Raw genomic sequence first — 20,383 nt, forward strand, 5'->3', positions numbered from 1 at the left:
AGTGATAATCCCTTGAAATAGGACATGCTGTGAGAAAAGCTCCTAAAGTAGGGGCTTTGCAATCTCTGCTTTGCAAAAGCAACATTAAAAGACATTATGTACATAAAAGAGCTACATATCATACACTATGTGTGGTAGAATCAAAGATATTGAACAGCTTTACCTTTCCTGCGAGACAGAGGTAATGATAAAATGGGTTTTGCCATCATTGTAGCGTGTCTCTTTTGACTGAACTTCAGTTCCCATAGCATTTAAAACCACAGCACCATCATTCATAGAGATGGAGAACATATCTGGCTGAAACACAAAGAAAAACTTGTTTCAGGAGCAGGTTTAATACAGAAAGCTTTAAAAGTCACATGAGTTTTCCTTTTTCCTTTTTGCTTGTTAGCGATGTGTATTATTGCCATTCCCCCCTGGGTTTTAAGTGTGTGCAGAGCAGGGCCGGTGAGAAGTGAGACTTCTTTTTATATTAATGTCACCTTTTAAACCACAATGCTCTGAGGTCTGGTACCTGATTATTTCCCCCTTATCTATGACACAGGCTCCATCAGTTTAGCAATTTATGGTGTTTACATTCAATTTGTGATTCTGGGTTTCTTTTTTTTACAGAATATCTGATACTTCAGGCTAGCCACTGTGGTGAGCCCAGCATATTTATGTTTCTTTTCCCCCAATCAGACTGCAAATATGAACTTTGCTTAAGCCCATTTCTTAATTCACAATTGTCTAGAGATATAATTTACTCTGGGAGTGAGGCATTTGGGACTGCAGCCCCAAACAGCAGGAATAATTTATCTATTCCACTGAAACAGGCATCCGTACTATTTAGTTTTAAGGTTCATACAGTCTGCTCTTGGGAGAAGCTAAGTATCTGAACTCCTATTGGAGAAGAGGATACTTGGCATCTCACAAGATTAGGGTCTTAATCCTTTGGGCCAAAATCAGAAGTGATGGGTAAGAAAGTGTTGGTTAGCCTGGCTGACTGCAAGGGAGTCTTTCTTAGAACTACTTATGCGCACTTATCAACTTGTAAGCGAGTTTAAGCCCCATGCTTCCTTCCATTGCACACTGCAGAGGGAGCAGTTAGAGCAGCCTGGCTGCTCATGACTGCAAGGGGCCTTTTCAGCACTGCTCCTTCTCACCACACAGGCATCCTTTGGTGGGGGATGGGATAGGGAGTCTACACCAGCTGGGGATGAAGCCAACTTTTTGGCTGATTTTGTCACCTGAGGAGGGGTCAGACTGTAGCCCCACCAATTTAAACTCAAGGAGTTCTCTGCTTCATCTTCCCTTGCATGTGTTTTTCCTGGGGAAGGAAATATTGCCATTATTATTACTATTATTTATACTGTGGTAGGACCTATGTGCTCAAATCAGGATTGCAGCCCTATTGTGCTAGACACAGCACAATCCGCATTTGTACTGTACGCACTGTGTTGAGAACAGTTATATGCAAATGATCAAATCCTGCAATCTTTAGTTAGGCAAAAATCCCATTGATGTCAGTGGGATTTTGCCCAAATAAAGCATTGAAGGATTTGGTCCACCGGGTGTAGAATATGAAAATTAGCTCATCAACCGGTATTTCTAAATCGTGGATTATTTTTTGGTTTTAAGAAACGAGGCAGGAAATGATCATGAAATTCTCCATAGTGCCAGTACATTAAAAAAAAAAAAAAAAGAAAAAAAGAAAAGCATACTCACTCCTTCAGCATAATGGAATAGCAGCCCATTGGGCTGCAAAGTCCGGAAGTTGAAGCCGCCTTCAAACTCATCAAAGAGTGACATTTTTTGGCTGGAGGAAATGTAGCTCTCTCCATTGAAATACGCTCTGCGGGACATCTGCATGCCAAGTTAACAAAGTCACAAGTGTGCTATAGGAAGTATTTTTAACAATAATAAACAATAGAAATAGAAGCCTCCCTTTTTCATCAGATTCAGGTGGGCCAATTTTCATATGAAAAATTCAGACTTGTCCCCTAGGTTTAAACTGATCTAAATGGAGTGGTATGTTGTGAAAACATTAAGAAAGTAAGAACATAAGAGCAGCCACACTGGGTCAGACCAATGGTCCATCTAGCCCAGCATCCTGTCTTCCAGTAGTAGCCAATGCCAGATGATTCAGAGGGAATGAACAGAACAGGCAATCATCGAGTGATCCATCCCCTGTTGTCCACTCCCAGCTTCTGGAAGTCAGAGGCTACGGACCCTCAGAGCTTGGGGTTGCATCCCTGACCCCCTTGGCTAATAGCCATTGAAGGACCTATCCTCCATGAACTTAGCAAATTTTTTTTATATAGTTATAGTTATAGTTTAGTTATAGTTTTGGCTTTCACAACATCCCCTGGCCACAAGTTCCACAGACTAACTGTGCATTGTTTGAAGAAGTACTTCCTTTTTTTCCCTTTTTTTTTTTTTAAAAACCTGCTGCCTGTTAATTTCATTGGCTGAAATCAACCCCATCCGTTGTTTGAACGAGTAAATAACACTTCCTTATTCACTTTCTCTAAGCCATTCATTATTCTATAGACTTTTATCATATTGACCCTTAGTCATCTCTTTTCCAAGCTGAAAAGTCCCAGTCTTTTTAATCTCTCTTCATACAGAAGCTGTTCCATATCTTAGTCATTTTTGTTGCCCTGTCCTGTAACTTTTCCAATTCTAATATATCTTTTTTTGAGATGGGGCAACGAGAACTGCATACAGTATTCCAGGTGTGGCTGTACCATGGATTTATATAGCAGCATTATGATATTTACTGTCTTATTAGCTATCCCTTTCCTATTGGTTTCGAACATTCTCTTCGATTTTTTTTTTAAACTATGTAAGTCAAATTGTTCTCTATTTCTTTAGAGACTAAGGGCCTCATTCAAAGCCAATTGAACTCAGGGGAAGTGAAGGTCCTAAACTGAATGAATCCCTGAATAAACGCAAAAAGAAAAGGAGGACTTGTGGCACCTTAGAGACTAACAAATTTATTTGAGCATAAGCTTTCGTGAGCTACAGCTCACTTCATCGGGTGCATGAAGTGAGCTGTAGCTCATGAAAGCTTATGCTCAAATAAATTTGTTAGTCTCTAAGGTGCCACAAGTACACCTTTTCTTTTTGCGGATACAGACTAACACGGCTGCTACTCTGAAACCTGAATAAACACAGGGATTTCCCCCCCTTGCCTACATTCCCTGCCCCATGAGGACTCTGTATCAATGTTTCTCAGTGAAAATATGAAAATAAATACTGACAAGAGTATGTTACAAAGCTATAGGTTCCCCCCTACTTAGTTGATATCCACTCTAATTCTGTAATGAGTTCTACAAACACAGATTTCTGTTCTGGCACGAAGTCCTACTGATTTCAATGGGGGTTCACATGGGTGCAGATATACACTTGAAGGATCACGTACATTATCTAGGTTTACCAGGTTTCTATTATATTGAACAGAATGATTCACGATGGAGGGTCATTTGTACTAATGCCATCCCACTAAGTTTGATGGGGTTGTAGTTGTATTGGTGACAGCAAGGGGAAAACTGACCCAGAGGTTCCAAGGACAATTTTTTCTTCTTTGGGGTTTTCATATGGACCTCTGTGTGGTTTTCTGACCAGAAAATGCTTTGACATTTTTGTCTGTTCATATTGGTTGTAATGCACAAATTGAAATGGCTGCCATGTGGCATCATACATTTCAAACTTGGTTGCCACTCTGCTTACTGAAACAATCCAACAATAAGAAGAAAAGCCACACAGAGGGAAAGTCTCTTTATCCGCAATGCCCTTTGATTTTTCTCCATGAACAGGATCAGCCTAGAAATATTTGTCCATCTGTCAATACTCCTGGGGAAGTAGTACCATAGATGGGTTAGCATTCTGTTGTTCTTTTTCATATTTGCCTTCTGTACTCCTCTTCTGTCAAGCACTCCCTTTCTAAGAATATTCTCTTTACTTCAGAAAACAAAAATGGAATAAAGTGGGACTATCTGCCCTCAGAATACAGTACATTACGTATTACAGACTGAATCCTGACATCACAACTTTTGAAATATCAGACAAAACATGATTATTTTGTACTGCAATTCAGCATAAAAGTTAGGAATCATTTCAGCATGCAATTAAAAAAAAATCAAAATCAATGAGTTAAGTATAGTTCCTGGGTTGCAGATTTCTCCTTCCCATTATTTGGAATTAATGTCAAGTTGATGGTCAGATCCACAGCCAAGAGTATGCCATGGCTCCATGCATGGTGCTATACTTACAAGTGACTCTTCTGGACAGCCATAACTGATTCCCAGGGTTCCTGACTCCTCTAACAAGTTGAAATCCTTCTTTTGAAACTGGAAACCCTTCATGCAGCCCTTAAAGCCAGTATTTACTGTGAGGTGTGGGCTAACATTGCTGGAAAACAGTGTCAAACAGACTGCAATTAGCTAACCCTAATCCTCACAAAAGTACTTTTCCCCCTTTTTCCCCTGTCGTAGTATTCAGAAAACTTGAAAAACACAAACCTCTTGCCCCAGTCAATCCCAATCCCAGCTTTTTATGTACAGCAACTATTTCCCCATGTTTTATATTCTGAAAGGTCAAAATACATCAACACTTACAAATGTTAAGGAGGGAAATTGGTGAGTATGCTGAAGAAATCATGTGGAGAAATCTTGAGAAGTTTAAAATAGCAACTGAAATTAAAATGTGGTATGATTTCTATTTTTAAGAAGAAAAATATGGGTTTTGACTTTTGTCTTATGAACAAATCTATGGAAGTTATGTTTCAGTTTTTCCTCTATGAACTGCCCCAATAGGCAATTCCAGTCTCCTTTCAGGAAACAGACAGGACTCAACTAGCAAAACAAATAATACCAACAGAGGTAACGGATTTGGGACCAAATTCAGATCTCACTTACACCCACGAGTCTTTAATTAAATGGTTTCAAGGTGGTAAATGAGAGCAGAATATAGCCTTCAGTAATCCTTTTAATGTCAGGTTTGAGATTGCTGGCACAGCAATCTGTAGTGACTACTCTTTCTCACACGTTTTTCTGTTGTGCTCATCATAATAGTATCTGAGCACCTAACATCATTGAGTTTATCCTCATAACACCCTTTGGAGGTGGAAAAGTATTATCATCCCGATTTGACAGATGGGTAGCTGAGGCACAAGGAAAGTGAGGTGACTTGCTGAGGGTTCCATAGAAAGTTTCTGTAGTGGAGCCAAGAAATGAAACAGGATCTCTCTAGTCCCAGGCCAGTGCCTTAATCACCTTATCATTGTTTCTCTCTTTATTTGTGGATAAAGGCAGAACTTCAGTTGGCATTTGCACAAAGATGTTAGAAGATACTCAGTTACTGGCACATAATGGTGCTATTTCAGAATTACCTCCATCAACTTCCACAGGGGTAAATTAAACACTGACTGTGCTAATAAACCTCAAATGATCTGGGAGGTTCAGCCTAGCTGAAGTCTGGATGATTATCAGCAATTATTTGTATGTTCTAAATAATAAGCACAAAGTGCCTGATCTAATCCCCATTGAAGTCAGGGGAAAACTCCCATTCTCTTCTGTGGGACTTGGATCAAGTCCTAATAAATAGGTTAAGGGGCTGACCCTTCCTCATGTGGGTAATCCCTTTGGTTTGTTACTTCAAATAGCTACTTGCCTAGTTAAATATCCCTAACTGGGGGAAAAAAATGGTGTGAGAGAAAAAATACATGAATGGGATTCCAAATTCGTTCATTTGAAGACGAGAAAAATGACAGAGGAAAAGGCTACTGGAGTGAGTGAAAATATACTGCCTTGGAGGAAAACCAGATTACTTCCTAAGTCTATTAGCTAGTTGCAAAGTAACAAATTCAGTAAAATGTAAATCTCCTCAGGAAAATCAAGTAGATGTTGATGAAAGATGGATGGAAGATAAAAGATTGAATTCAGATTTTGGTTAGGATGGTTGGTGAATATTTTCCAGGAACAAAGGAATTTCCATATCAATCAGAGCAGTGTTCTATCTAGTCTGCTATCCTGCTTCGGACAGTGGCTAGTAGTGGAAGGTATCAGAATCCTCATAGTGGGAAATTCTGGAGTTACCTGCCTATAGAGCATTTCTTCCTAGCCCTCATCACAGTGATCAGTTTATTCCTTGAATTATGATTTATATTTATTGGGCCAGATTCTCAGATGATGTAAATCAGTGTAGATCAACTGACTTCAATGGAGCTATATCAATTTACACCACCTCAGAATCTGGTCCATTATATTTTTATCCTATATAATGTAACTGTGGATGTTTTCAGTCTCTGTATAAATATCTAATTTTTAGGACTGTCAATTAATCACAGTTAACTCAAGTGATTAACGCAAAACAAATTAACTAGATTAAAAGAATTAGTCACAATTAATTGCAATTTTAATCACACTGTTAAACTATAATAGAATACACATTTAAATGTATGATAAATATTTGTGGATGTTTTTCTACATTTTCAAATAGATTGATTTCAATTACAACGCAGAATACAAAGTGTACAGTGCTCACTTTATATTATTATTAATTACAAATATTTGCACTGTAAAAAGATAAACAAAAGAAATCGTATTTTTAAATTCACCTCATACAAATGGTGTTGTGCGATCTCTTTGTCGTGAAAGTGAAACTTACAAATGTACACTATTTTTTTCCACATACATGCACTTAAAAACAAAACAATGTAAAACTTTAGAGCCTATAAGTCCACTCAGTCCTACTTCTTGGTTAGCCTATAGCTAAGACAAGCAAGTTTGTTTACATTTATGGGAGACAATGCTGCCCATTTCTTATTTACAATGTCACCTGAAAGTGAGAACAGGTGTTCACATGACTCGGTTATAGCTGGTGTTGCAAGGTATTTATGTGCCAGATATGCTAAATATTTGTATGCCCCTTCATGCTTCGACTTGTACGTTGCAAGTTTATTTTTTTGTTTGTCTTTTCTTTCTTTTTTACAGTGGAAATATTTGTATGTCGAAAAACATCAAAAATATTCATAATAAATTTAAATTGGCATTCTAGTATTGTTTAATAGTGCAATTAAAACTGCAGTTAATCATGATTTTTTTTAATCTTGCAATTAATCACAATTACTTTTAATTGTTTGACAGCCCTACTATTTTTTTTTTTTTTTTTTTAGTATGGGCAGGCTCTTGGCTTCAATGATATTATTTGGCAATGAATTACACAGGTTAATTACTCATTTTGTACAACTGTATTTCATCAGTTTTAAAGTCGTTACCTTTCAGTTTTGTTTGATGTGCTATGTTATTTTGCTATGTTATTAGAAAAGGCAAAGAAATGTCCAATATACCTTCTCTATACCATTCATTATTTTATATTACACACACGACCTACGTTAAAAGAACATTAATAAGTTTGCAAAGCGAAGCACTTAAAAAGTAGTAAATGCCAGACTTAATGTTGCCTGTGCAACCTTAATTCAGCCCCTTTGTGTGTATGCATTATGAGAGAATCTTTAATTAGTATTTTTTCCACAGGATTCTCCCTCACTTGCTGCACAGAATGGATTTTGCTCACTGAATGAGCAGCTATTTATTTTTATTTATTTATTTTTCATTTTCTCCTGGTTCAGAGTCTGGCCCCAGCCATTTACTACACACTATTCATACCATGCACTGAATATAGAATTATTAATTTTCTCATGGACTGTTCTATGATGTTCATCGCTATAGTATGAGTGTTTCATAAATCTTAATTAATTTTATTTTACAACACCCCTGTGAGGTGATGGATACTATTATCCCTATTTTACAGCTGTAGAACTGAGACACAGAAAGATTAAGGATGAAAATATCTGCTAATTTTGGCCACCCGATGTGAGATGACTAGGATCTGATTTTTTAGAGTGTTTAGCCTCGTGTAGGACTTCATTTACTCAGCGCACAGCTCCCATTGACATCAGTTACAGCTGCAAGTCAGCTGCACTTCTGCAAATCAGAATTCAGGGTCTCAAATCAGGCACGCCAAAAATGGGGAACACAAAATTAATGACCACCGGTGATAAGTTTGGTTTAAATGACTTGCCCAGCTTCACATGGCAATTCTGTGGCAGAGGCAGGGATCAAATCCAGTTCTCCAGGGCAGCATTCAACTGCCTTAGCCATGAGACCATAAAGTTGCACATCTTCCAACTTCTGCAACAAATGAGGCAGGGGTCCTATAGACAACAGTCTCCTTTATAACACAGCCCTGATTAATCCTCAGAGCAGGTCCATCCTGTTCACTGAATGAGGCAGGGGTCCTGTCCTTAACCTCATTCTAGCAAAAGGCTGAATCATTTTGCTGCAATTTTTCAAAAAGTGTTCGATCTGAGGTGGAGACACGATTAAAGTCTGGCAAAGTTATAAGCAACTGAAAACAAATCTTACAATGGAAAGTGTAATAATGCAGTAGCAGCTCTGCCACCATTTCAGTGTACTACTTTATGCATCTAACAAAATCTTCTGGCTGATCCTAAAATAGGAGCAGAGAGTGTTCATGGTCCTACTCCTGCTCATTTTAGGAAGTAGGACCTGTACTCCCTAATGGGACTATGCTTGGACTTTGTCCAATGGCTTGAGGGGAAAGAGAAGGATCCCTGGGATCTCTCTTCAAAACCTTTGCATATCAATACAGGGACAGCTACATTTGAGCCCACAGATAAATAGAGACTGATTTGAACTAAGGTTTATAGTAGAAAAAATCCCTTTATCTGAAAATATGATTAAGAGTGAGATATGATATCTGTGTTCATAAGCTAGAGGCATTTTGCTCAAAGGGGGATTAGCTTTTCCTATGTACATATATGTATATATATTTGTTTTCATACACTCTTTAAACATTTATTTTTGTCTCAGCTGTACTGCAGTTTCTGTTATCCTCTGTGGAGACTCTTCTAGATCACATGACTAATTTCAGCCGGCAGCAGAGCTACAGCCATCTTGGATCAATGTACAGATGCCAAGTACTTTATACCTAGAGCTCTGAGCAAAATTAAAATGGAATCTTAGAAGCTGTTTTTCCTGAAGGAGCAAAGGTGGTAAAACACACCTTCTTGCAAACCATTGTGCGACAATCAGATGAGTACTGATGGAACCTGGACTGTCAACAAACCTGGACTTCAAGATCTCGGAAGGAGCACCTCCTATGTAGATATCAGTGAATGGCATTGCTTTCTTTTCATTTTCCACACTTTTTATATGTCGTCTGTCCACCACCAAGATCATCTTCTTAGAATTGTGATATATAACAGAAATCTGAAAGGAGAAATGAACAGTTCAACTCCAAATGTCCAAAAATATTGTCTTTTAGAAGTTATCATGCTGGGTTTGCCAAATTGGCATTTTTAATAAAAGGGAGTCTATAATTATTGTCTATTGTACTTTTTAAAATTAACAATTATTCTAATTAGTCAAAAAGAGGCTTGTGAATCAGTGGGGAGCTGACAAGAATGACTAGTAGTGAGCTCATTTCAATATAATGATTTCTCTAATGGCCAAAAACAAACAGAAGCCTTCTTTCATTTGCTTGTAAAAAATAACCACAGGCCAAATTCTATACTGGTGTAAATGGAGCACTTCCACTGACTTCAGTAGAGAATTTGGATATATGTCTTTAAATCTGCTTTTATTGTTGAAACTTAGGGCTTAGTTCTGCTGACACTTACACAAGTTAAACACCACTGTAACTCCACTGATATCAATAAACAGACTCCTAAGTTGCACCACGTAAGTGAGAGAAGAATCATGCCCTTACAGTTCAGATTTATTACTGTCATTGTCACAGCTATGATGGCTTGAAGCAAATTCTCTGGTACCCCTAATGCATGTTGCTGAACTGCCTAAACAAGTGTCTATAGTTCCAACACCAATACTGAATTTCATCTGAGTAATTTCTTTTCTACTGAAATGGGAGTTCAACACTTTGTAATACAATAGCTGCTAAAACTGACTGAGTTAAAATAGTGACACACACATTTGTGGTTATAGAGAACCATATTTATGAATTGCTTTCCTCTGGATATATAATGTGACAAAGTTCCTCCTCTACCTTGGTGGGTCTTATGCTTATTGGCGGATTTACTCGCCTTGGAGCTTCACGGCAGCCCTCAGCTTGGCCGTTTTTCTGAACCCACAGTCCAGGTCGACTCCTCCTGTGTCTGACCAGGAGTTGGGAGGTTTGGGGGGAACCTGGGCCCACCCTCTAATCCGGGTTCCAGCCCAGGACCCTGTGAAATGCAGCTGTCTAGAGTGCCTCCTGGAACAGCTGTGCGACAGCTACAACTCCCTGGGCTACTTCCCCATGGCCTCCTCCCAACGCCTTCTTTATTCTCACCATAGGACCTTCCTCCTGGTGTCTGATAATGCTTGTACTCCTCAGTCCTCCAACAGTCTGCATTCTCACTCTCAGCTCCTAGTGCCTCTTGCTCCCAGCTCCTCACACGCACACCACAAACTGAAGTGAGCTCCTTTTTAAACCCAGGTGCCCTGATTAGCCTGCCTTAATTGATTCTAGCAGCTGCTTGATTGGCTGCAGGTGTTCGAATCAGCTTGTCTTAATTGTCTCCAGAAGGTTCCTGATTGTTCTGGAAACTTCCCTGTTATCTATACACTTCCCATCCGTGGCCCCACAAAATCGCGGGATCTCCTGGTTAACCTCCTCCTAGCCTTGGCTAAAACAGCTATTTATAAAACCAGAGAGAGGAGGTTGGCCCATGAAACGTCCTGCGATTGTAGGGCCGTTTTCCGATCCTCAGTACATTCACGTATCCGGGTGGAGTTCCTCTGGGCGGCGTCCACCGACTCCCTTGACACCTTCGAAGAGCGGTGGGCGCTGTCCGGGGTTCTCTGCTCGGTGACCCCGTCCGGCTCCCTCCGTCTGACCCTCTGATTGAGGGATGGAGCGAGAGACGCCGGCCACAGCCGTTAGCTGCTGTGAATACCATCATTATTGTCATCTAGGAGGGGTCTTATAATACATGGGTGTACCCCCCTCCCTCCCAACCACCCACCCCACAGCCGTGCCCATCTTGTCGGGCACTCTCAGGAGAGGGAGGGTCGGTGACCCTGGGCGCGGCACTAGGTAACTCGAGGGGGTGGAAGACCACGAGTGTCGAGGAAGCCCCCCCGCTCTAGGCCACCAGGTAACTCAGGAGGGTGGAAGACCACGAGTGTCGAGGAAGCCCCCCCGCTCTGGGCCTGGGCTAACCTGAACACCTCTCCCTCCTGAAAGCTGTTGTGTTATATCTTTTGATTGCGTTGTTTTGTTGCTAAGTTTTTCTTTATCCTTTTGTAATTTCTGTAACTGTTACAAATAAACTTCTTTTCTGTTTCAAAAAAAACTTCCCTGTTATCTATACACTTCCCATCCGTGGCCCCACAAAATCGCGGGATCTCCTGGTTAACCTCCTCCTAGCCTTGGCTAAAACAGCTATTTATAAAACCAGAGAGAGGAGGTTGGCCCATGAAACGTCCTGCGATTGTAGGGCCGTTTTCCGATCCTCAGTACATTCACGTATCCGGGTGGAGTTCCTCTGGGCGGCGTCCACCGACTCCCTTGACACCTTCGAAGAGCGGTGGGCGCTGTCCGGGGTTCTCTGCTCGGTGACCCCGTCCGGCTCCCTCCGTCTGACCCTCTGATTGAGGGATGGAGCGAGAGACGCCGGCCACAGCCGTTAGCTGCTGTGAATACCATCATTATTGTCATCTAGGAGGGGTCTTATAATACATGGGTGTACCCCCCTCCCTCCCAACCACCCACCCCGCAGCCGTGCCCATCTTGTCGGGCACTCTCAGGAGAGGGAGGGTCGGTGACCCTGGGCGCGGCACTAGGTAACTCGAGGGGGTGGAAGACCACGAGTGTCGAGGAAGCCCCCCCGCTCTAGGCCACCAGGTAACTCAGGAGGGTGGAAGACCACGAGTGTCGAGGAAGCCCCCCCGCTCTGGGCCTGGGCTAACCTGAACACCTCTCCCTCCTGAAAGCTGTTGTGTTATACCTTCTGATTGCGTTGTTTTGTTGCTAAGTTTTTCTTTATTTTTTTTGTAATCTCTGTAATTGTTACAAATAAATTTCTTTTCTGCTTCAAAAAAACTTCCCTGTTATCTATACACTTCCCATCCGTGGCCCCACAAAATCGCGGCATCTCCTGGTTAACCTCCTCCTAGCCTTGGCTAAAACAGCCATTTATAAAACCAGAGAGAGGAGGTTGGCCCATGAAATGTCCTGCGATTGTAGGGCCTTTTTCCGATCCTCAGTACATTCACGTATCCGGGTGGAGTTCCTCTGGGCGGCGTCCACCGACTCCCTTGACACCTTCGAAGAGCGGTGGGCGCTGTCCGGGGTTCTCTGCTCGGTGACCCCGTCCGGTTCCCTCTGTCTGACCCTTTGATTGAGGGCAAGAGCGAGAGACACCAGCCCCAGCCGTTGCCGCTGTGGATACCATCGTTACTGTCATCTAGGAGGGGTCCTATAATACGTGGGTGTCTACCCCCCCCCCACCCCAAACAGCCCACCCCACAGCCGTGCCCATCTTGCCGGGCACTCTCAGGAGAGGGATAATCGGTGACACTGGGCGCGGCACTAGGTAACTCGAGGGGGTGGAAGACCACGAGTGTCGAGGAAGCCCCCCCGCTCTAGGCCACCAGGTAACTCAGGAGGGTGGAAGACCACGAGTGTCGAGGAAGCCCCCCCGCTCTGGGCCCAGGCTAGCCTGAACACTTCTCCCTCCTGAAAGCTGCTGTGTTATACCTTCTGTTTGCGTTGTTTTGTTGCATAGTTTGGTTTGTTTCCTTGGTAATTTTTGTAACTGTTACAATAAAATTCTTTTCTGTTTCAAAAAAAACCCTTCCCTGTTACCTTACCCAGGGAATAGTGACCTACTTAGCCTGGGGCTAATATATCTGCCCTCTATTACTCTCCTGTAGCCATCTGGCCTGACCCTGTCACATATTCCCCTCTGCAGCTCAACACTACGGGGTTGGGCAACTTGGGACATCAGGCAGTGTACTCGTGACAAGCCATCTGCATTGCCATGGTGGCTTCCAGCCCGGTGTTGTATGGTGAATTGGAAAGGTTGTAAGGAGAGGAACCATCTGGTCACTCTTGCGTTCTTCTCTTTATTTCGCTGCATCCACTAGAGGGTTGCATGGTCGGTCACAAGGGTAAACCGTTGTCCCAGAAGGTAATAACGTAGTGTTTCCATGGCCCATTTCACAGCAAGGCACTCTTTCAACCACGGCATACTTCTGCTCTCTTGGGAGGAGTTTCCTGTTGAGGTAGAGGATTGGGTGTTCTTCATCTCCGACCATGTGTGATAGGACAGGTTCCAATCCTACTTCAGATGCATCTGTTTGTAAAATGAATTCTTTGTTGAAGTCCAGGGCTATAAGCATGGGGTTACTGCAGAGGGCTGTCCGTAGATCCATGAATGCTTTCTCTGCGGCATCTATCCACTTCATCATGTCTGGACCCTGGGCTTTTATCAGGTCTGTCAGGGGACTCGCTCTGGTAGCAAAATGGGGAATAAATTGTTGGTAGTACCCCACCTCACCCAGGAATGCCCCGACTTGCTTTTTCCAATTCAGCCGGGGCCAATTTTGGATAGCCTCTAGTTTGTTTAGTTGGGGCTTGACCATGCCCCTTCCTACAATGTAGCCAAGGTATTTAGCCTCGGCTAGCCCTATAGCACACTTGGCTGGGTTGGCTGTGAGGCCAGCCTGTCTTAGCGTGTCCAGAACCGCTTCCACCTTTTCTAAGTGGGTTTCCCAGTCGGGGGTGTGAATAATCACATCATCCAGGTATGCCGCTGCATAACTGGTATGGGGCCGTAGGAGCTTGTCCATAAGATGCCGGAAGGTGGCAGGTGCCTCATGCAGTCCAAAAGAAAGAACAGGATATTGAAACAGACCCTCTAGTGTAGAGAATGCTGTCTTTTCTTTCGCATCTTTGGCCAGTATCCCTTTGTTAAATCAAGGGTGGTCAAACATCGGGCATTGCCCAGGCAGTCAACTAACTCATCGATATGGGGTACGCATTGAATTTGGATATCTCATTCAGCCGGCGAAAGTCATTACAAAACCTAGTGGTGCCATCAGGTTTGGGCACCAACACAATCGGGCTTGATCACTGACTGTGGGACTCTTCGATGACTCCCAGCTCCAACATCCTTTTTACCTCTGCCTTGATCTCCTCCCTTTTTGCTCCTGGGACCCGATAGGGCCTTAAAGTTACCTTTGTACTTCTTCATGTACTCCGGGTCAGAAGAATCGTTGCAGGACCTGTGCCAGAGTCTTCTCTACCCCCAAATGCCCCCCAAAAAGATGACTATGGGCCAGACTTAATACAGCATTCTGGTGTTTTTGAGGTACTAGGATCTGCTGTACCTTCTGCCCCTGTACTGGTGCAACCCAGTATAAGAGATTCTTTTTCATTATGCAGTAGGGTCCTGGTCCCTGGGTTTCCCCTTCCACAGGGACTGCATCTGTTTTGGTCACCTCCTTCCTAATGTTGTTGTACCTTGGGTCTTCAGCCTGGTATCATCCAAAATTTCCTCTCCCGGGGCTAATCTGCCCGAGATCTAGGGGGCCAGTCTCTGTTGCCTCTACTGGTTCAGAGGTGTTAGGGTGTGGGTCAGACTCAGGTGCTTCTCCCTCCTGTGTGGCCTCCTTTTCAGCTGCTTGGGTCCGCCTACCTATGAGAGCGACCCTCTGGCTTTGGGCCAGTATTCGGGTTCCCAAGGCCTAAGCTGCCCTTCTTTCTCTTTTCGTCTTTCTACCCTGTCTGGGAGTGCAGAACAAATCTGGGGATATTTCAGAGAAGATTGGGGGTTGACAGTCTACTGTGGATGCCTCACTAACTTCAGGGTGTCCCCCTTTCTCTAATTCCCCTACCGGGAGTAAGTCTCCAAACCCTGGGAAGTCCCTCCCTATGAGCACCGGGTATGGGAGTTTAGGGACTACCCCTGCTGCTACCTCAGTAGTGTTCCCCTGAATCTCGATTTTCACTGGGATGGTGGGGTAATAACCAACTGTCCCATGGACGCATGTTATCCCTGTATGCTTAGCCCACAGCAGCTGACTATGATTCACGAGCTTCCCCAAGACAAGCGTGATAGCACTCCCCGAATTAACCAGTCCTGTGATCTCCACCCATTTAGCTTCACTGGTCTGGTGTACATATGTGGGGTTAGTGAGACCCCCACAAGGTGGATTAGGGAGCATGGGTCTGCCCAGTTCCCCAGGTTACACTGCATAGGCTCCTTGGCATTGGGACACTTGTGCAGCTATGTGTCCCCACTCCCCACAGGCGTAACATCTGTATGGAGCTCTAGGCATTCCCTGGTCTCTTGGTTTGGGTAGTCTAACATCACGATCCTCTTTCCCCTCAGTGCTCCGACTCTTTGTGGCTTCTGGTGGGCCTTCAGCCCCTCTCTTTTTCCACCTGGGTGCTCCTGGCGGCGGAGTCACCCGAGCTCTAGGCTTGGTGCTGCTCGTTTAACCCGGGGTGCTTCTTCCTTAACTGGTCGAGTCAGCTCCCTCGCCGTCCTTCGCCTTTCTACCAGTGCGACAACCTCGTTGTGGGTGGAGGGTTCGTTCTGGCTTACCCAGGCACGAAGGTCTGGCAGTAGTCATCTCATGTACTGGTCGATGACCAGAACCTCTAGTATCTCCTCTGGACTCTGGCACTCAGTTCGTAACCACTTTCGTGTGAGATGGATGAGGTCGTGGGGTTTTGTTTTCCTGGTACCTCCACTCATGATATTGCTGGGCCCGCACTGCGGTCGTTACCCCAGATCTGGCCAGGATCTCTGCTTTCAGCTGGGGGTAGTCTGCCGCAGCCTCTTCAGGCAAATCATAGTAGGCCTTCTGGGCCTCCCCACACAGGAATGGAGTGAGGATGCCAGACCACTGTTCTTGGGCCCAAGCCTCCCGCAGGGCTGTCCTCTCAAAGGCCAGGAGGTATGCCTCTACATCATCCTCCCGTGTCATTTTCTGCCGCCAATTGCTGGCCCACATGATCTGCGTCCCATCATGGCTGCGGTTCAGCTCTGTAAGGGCCTTTACCTGGTTTATCAGTTCCTGCAACATAGCCCGGTCTTGAGAAGCCTGGTCAATCAGCAGGCGATTAGTCTCTTGCTGCAGTCGCACTGCCTCCTGTTGGGTGGCTGCCTGGACATGGGTAGCCTCCTGCTGGGCAGCCGTGGCTTGTAACAGTGCCCGCACTACCTCCTCCATTGTGGTGAAAAAAAAAATAGACCCTCTCCCCCCTTTCTTTCCCCCCAAACACCCTCCTTCTTCCGCCGTGCTGTGCACACCAGATCCCAGTGCTAACACCAGTTGTGACAAAGTACCTCCTCTACCTTGGTGGGTCTTGTGCTTATTTGCAGATTTGCTCACCTTGGAGCTTCACAGCAGCCCTCAGCTTGGCCGTTTTTCTGAACCCACAGTCTAGGTCGACTCCTCCTGTGTCTGACCAGGAGTTGGGAGGTTTGGGGGAACCCGGGCCCTCCCTCTAATCCGGGTTCCAGCCCAGGGCCCTGTGGAATTCAACTGTCTAGAGTGCCTCCTGGAACAGCTATGCAACAGCTACAACTCCCTGGGCTACTTCCCCATGGCCTCCTCCCAACACCTTCTTTATTCTCACCATAGGACCTTCCTCCTGGAGTCTGATAATGCTTGTACGCCTCAGTCCTCCAACAGTCCGCATTCTTACACTCAGCTCCTAGTGCCTCTTGCTCCCAGCTCCTCACACGCACACCACAAACTGAAGTGAGCTCCTTTTTAAACCCAGGTGCCCTGATTAGCCTGCCTTAATTGATTCTAGCAGCTGCTTGATTGGCTGCAGGTGTTCTAATCTGCCTGTCTGTCTTAATTGTCTCCAGAAGGTTCCTGATTGTTCTGGAACCTTCCCTGTTACCTTACCCAGGGAAAAGGGACCTACTTAACCTGGGGCTAATATATCAGCCTTCTGTTACTCTCCTGTAGCCATCTGGCCCAACCCTGTCACAATAGTTTTATTCTGACTTCTAATACTTTTTAGTATTAGTATATTTTTTTCTGCCCAGTGTTCCTTGCCACTTCATAGCAAAACTGACACATGTGGTATTATATAAAATCTGACCCATCATCTTTTGGTTCTTTAATTATAAGAGAAGCAACCTAGCATTATGCTTTATTATTCTTGGTGTGGCTAGCTTAATACAAATACTTTCACATCAGTATTACCTCATGGAATTTTGCATCATTTATTTGAGCCTTCTTCATCGAATCTTCAAGAAGCATGGGGGTGGTGCTGAAGCCAAAGTCATAGCGCAGATACAGGAACCCATTCTGCATCACGAGACTGAAGAACATACTCTGTACAAAACAAACAGCATTAAAGGAAAGTATATAGACATCATTCTTATGCAAGCAATATAGAGATGGATATATTATATGATTCGAGATGGTTGAACTATTAATTATGAAAAATTTATTCACTGAAAATGGTGTTTTACCTATTTGCAAAATTATCATAATTTTCCTGGATTTTTTTATTCATAAATTGTTTGATAAACAGTATTGATTTGGAATTTTGGTGAACTACTGTTTGAAACATATACTTATTCAGTATTCTGAATTAGGTTTTCAGGCTGTGCCATTGGTCACCTATGCCACATGCTATGGACTCTATTCTATGGCTGGATAACCAAAACTTTATAGTGACAAGGTGGGTGAGGTAATATCTTACCAACTTCTGTTGGTGAGAGAGACAAGCTTTTGAGCTTACACAGAGTAAACTTGAAAGCTTGTTTCTCTCCCCAACAGAAGTTGATCCAGTAAAAGATATTACTTCACCCACCTTGTCTCTCTAATGTCCTGGGATCAACACAGCGACACCAACAGTGCATACAAAGCAGACACTGCAACAGTGCATACAAATACAGAGCAGAGCATACAAATACAGAGCAGCACTCAGCTAAATCATTAAGGTAGTGAATTTTTCAGGGGAACAAATGGGGAGCACTTAAGGGAGAGAGAAATACCATGGCACAGGAGGACCAAGAAATCAAGTTGAATTTAAGTTCTGTGGCATAGAATTAGTTTGGTAAACCATCTAAAAATGTAAGGGAGTAAAATGGATCAATTTACAGCTCCTGGGGATCTGGCCAGATGTTTATTTTTATATTTTTCTAACATTAATATGACAGTCTCTAATGGAGACAAGAGAACATTAAACCTCAGAAAACACTACAAAAGGAACAGGCCAAACTTGTAAATAAAGTAAAAAGAATCCTATTTTTGCATATTTATGAGCTGTCCACATAGAACATAACAGTGGTAGCTGGTTTTGTACAATCCAACCAAAAATGTCCATCAACAGAACTGGTCTTCAACAGCTTATGTCCAATATGACTATAGTTTCCATCACAGAGTACAAAATTACAAAGTACAATTGAGACACAATTTTTGGAATTTCTGCTCAGAAGAAACCAATTATTGATCCACTACAGAAGAGTTTTTGGGTAGCAACTGCTGCTTAAAGCAGAGCTGAGGTTACTGGTGGTTTTCAGATGCTGTAGAGCAATCGGCACTACAGAAATCTCTTCTATAAGTATCCCTGGCGGAAAACATTGCCAAGTAAGTGTTTTCATTAAAATGGAATTAATTCATTGCAGTGAAGTCTGTGCACATACTGTATCAACGTACATTTGTACATCCTTATGAGCCAATACTGGCACACGGGGTGGAATCTTCCATTTCCTTCTGTCATTTGCTGCTGCTTGCAACTGTTCTATGATGTTGAGATAACCTGTTCTACCCTGCCAGTGAAGCGTTCTTGTTAGGGTTTCTCTTGGGTGCCCTTCCTTCCTGGTTTCCACTTGACAGCTTCATGGGTGTCTGTGTGTTGGAATCCGGAGTACATGTCCCAGATATATCCAGCACTTCCTTCTGATTCTAGTGGAAACGAGCTGCTGGTTGGTGATTTCTCAGACCTCTTCGTTGTGACGAAGTCTTTCCAACCAATACCCAGTATCTTTTGTAGGCACTTAATTTGTAAAGCATCTACTTTTCTAACTAACATTTTGGTAGATCTCCAGCTTTCACAGCCATCTATTAGCACTGAAATGTTGTTTGAATTAAAATGCATCTGTTTTGTTCTGGTGCTGTGTTTCTTTGATTTCCATACGATGTTGCATTCAGTAAATGTTGTGGATGCCTTTCTATCCTTGATGTCACTTCTTTCTTGAGGTCTCTATTAGCCGATATGGTTCTGTTCAGGCAGGTGAACTGTTCTACTTTCTTGATATTTTTGCCATATCTACACAATAAATTATTTTCTTTTGCTTTATTAAAATTATTTTAACCCAGACTGGGCTTGCAAGTTTGAGGAAGAGATGCCTCAAGACACAAGTCTGAGTTTATATTCAAAATTTTGTAAAGCCTAAAGATGTTTGGATGTAGGTTTTTTGTTCAGACTATTCTAGAGGTAGGGGACAATCTTAAACTTCTGAAAATTTGGGGATGCTTGGATTCACCATTTTGGTTTAGGATAGTCTCTAATTCCAAGTTACAACAATAACTAACTATATTGGTTCAATGAAAACTATTATCTGATCCACCTTGTCTAGTGGTTTGAGCATTGGCCTGCTAAACCCAGGGTTGTGAGTTCAATCCTTGAGGAGGCCATTTAGGGATCTGGGGCAAAAATTGGGGATTGGTCCTGCTTTGAGTAGGGGGTTCGACTAGATAACCTCCTGAGGTTCCTCCCAACCCTGATATTCTATTGCACTGTATTCACAGAGTTCAGCCATCTATCTACCAGGGGACAAATGTATAGAACTTCATGTCAACTACTATATAGTAACATCTGATAGCACGGACAGTGCATTCATGTTTAAATAAAAGTAAAAATACTGGGCCTGATTATCTTCTCACTTTAAGTGGTTTCATGCTACCCTAACTCATTATGCCACTGTGGGAGCAGAATTAGGGACAATGAGAGTAAATCAGAGAATACTAGGAGCTTTGTACCCAGTACTTCAGGTTCCTCATGATATGTGAGCAGAAGGGAATTTTCTCTTCCAAAATGAAATATAAATCATCAACGTTTGGGGTATTGCATAGTAACTGTCCAGAATAGGCACAAGAGAAACAGGGGACAGTGTGAGAACAGAATTTTATACTCACTCCATTAATCATCAGGAAAATAAGCCCGTTGTCTATTGGTGTTCGAACTTCTATGTCAAAACGAGTCACCTGGCTGAATCTTCCTCTTCTCTCAATGTTCCTCACCAAACCATAGCCAGAGCCATCAAAGAAATAGCTCACAGCTCTGCTCTGAGTGAAGGCCAGCTTATTCCTAGCATGGAAAAAAACACAGA

The 20,383-nt window shown here is 43.1% G+C and overlaps 1 protein-coding gene across 2 annotated transcripts in view; it reads right to left on the bottom strand.

Annotated features, from left to right (window-relative positions):
• The window catches only part of LAMA4 (laminin subunit alpha 4), a 153,929-nt gene that overhangs the window by 19,342 nt on the left and 114,204 nt on the right, over positions 1-20,383 (bottom strand). For both annotated transcript variants that reach the window (XM_037894659.2, XM_043542824.1), the window contains 6 exons: positions 20,190-20,361; positions 17,244-17,375; positions 9,136-9,278; positions 4,257-4,395; positions 1,708-1,845; positions 164-297 (listed from right to left, as the gene is read on the bottom strand). In XM_037894659.2, the coding sequence (XP_037750587.1) occupies positions 164-297; positions 1,708-1,845; positions 4,257-4,395; positions 9,136-9,278; positions 17,244-17,375; positions 20,190-20,361 (858 nt within the window). The remainder of the gene's footprint in view (positions 1-163; positions 298-1,707; positions 1,846-4,256; positions 4,396-9,135; positions 9,279-17,243; positions 17,376-20,189; positions 20,362-20,383) is intronic.

The sequence above is a fragment of the Chelonia mydas genome, chromosome 3 (genome assembly GCF_015237465.2).
Source record: "Chelonia mydas isolate rCheMyd1 chromosome 3, rCheMyd1.pri.v2, whole genome shotgun sequence".
NCBI lineage: Eukaryota > Metazoa > Chordata > Testudines > Cheloniidae > Chelonia > Chelonia mydas.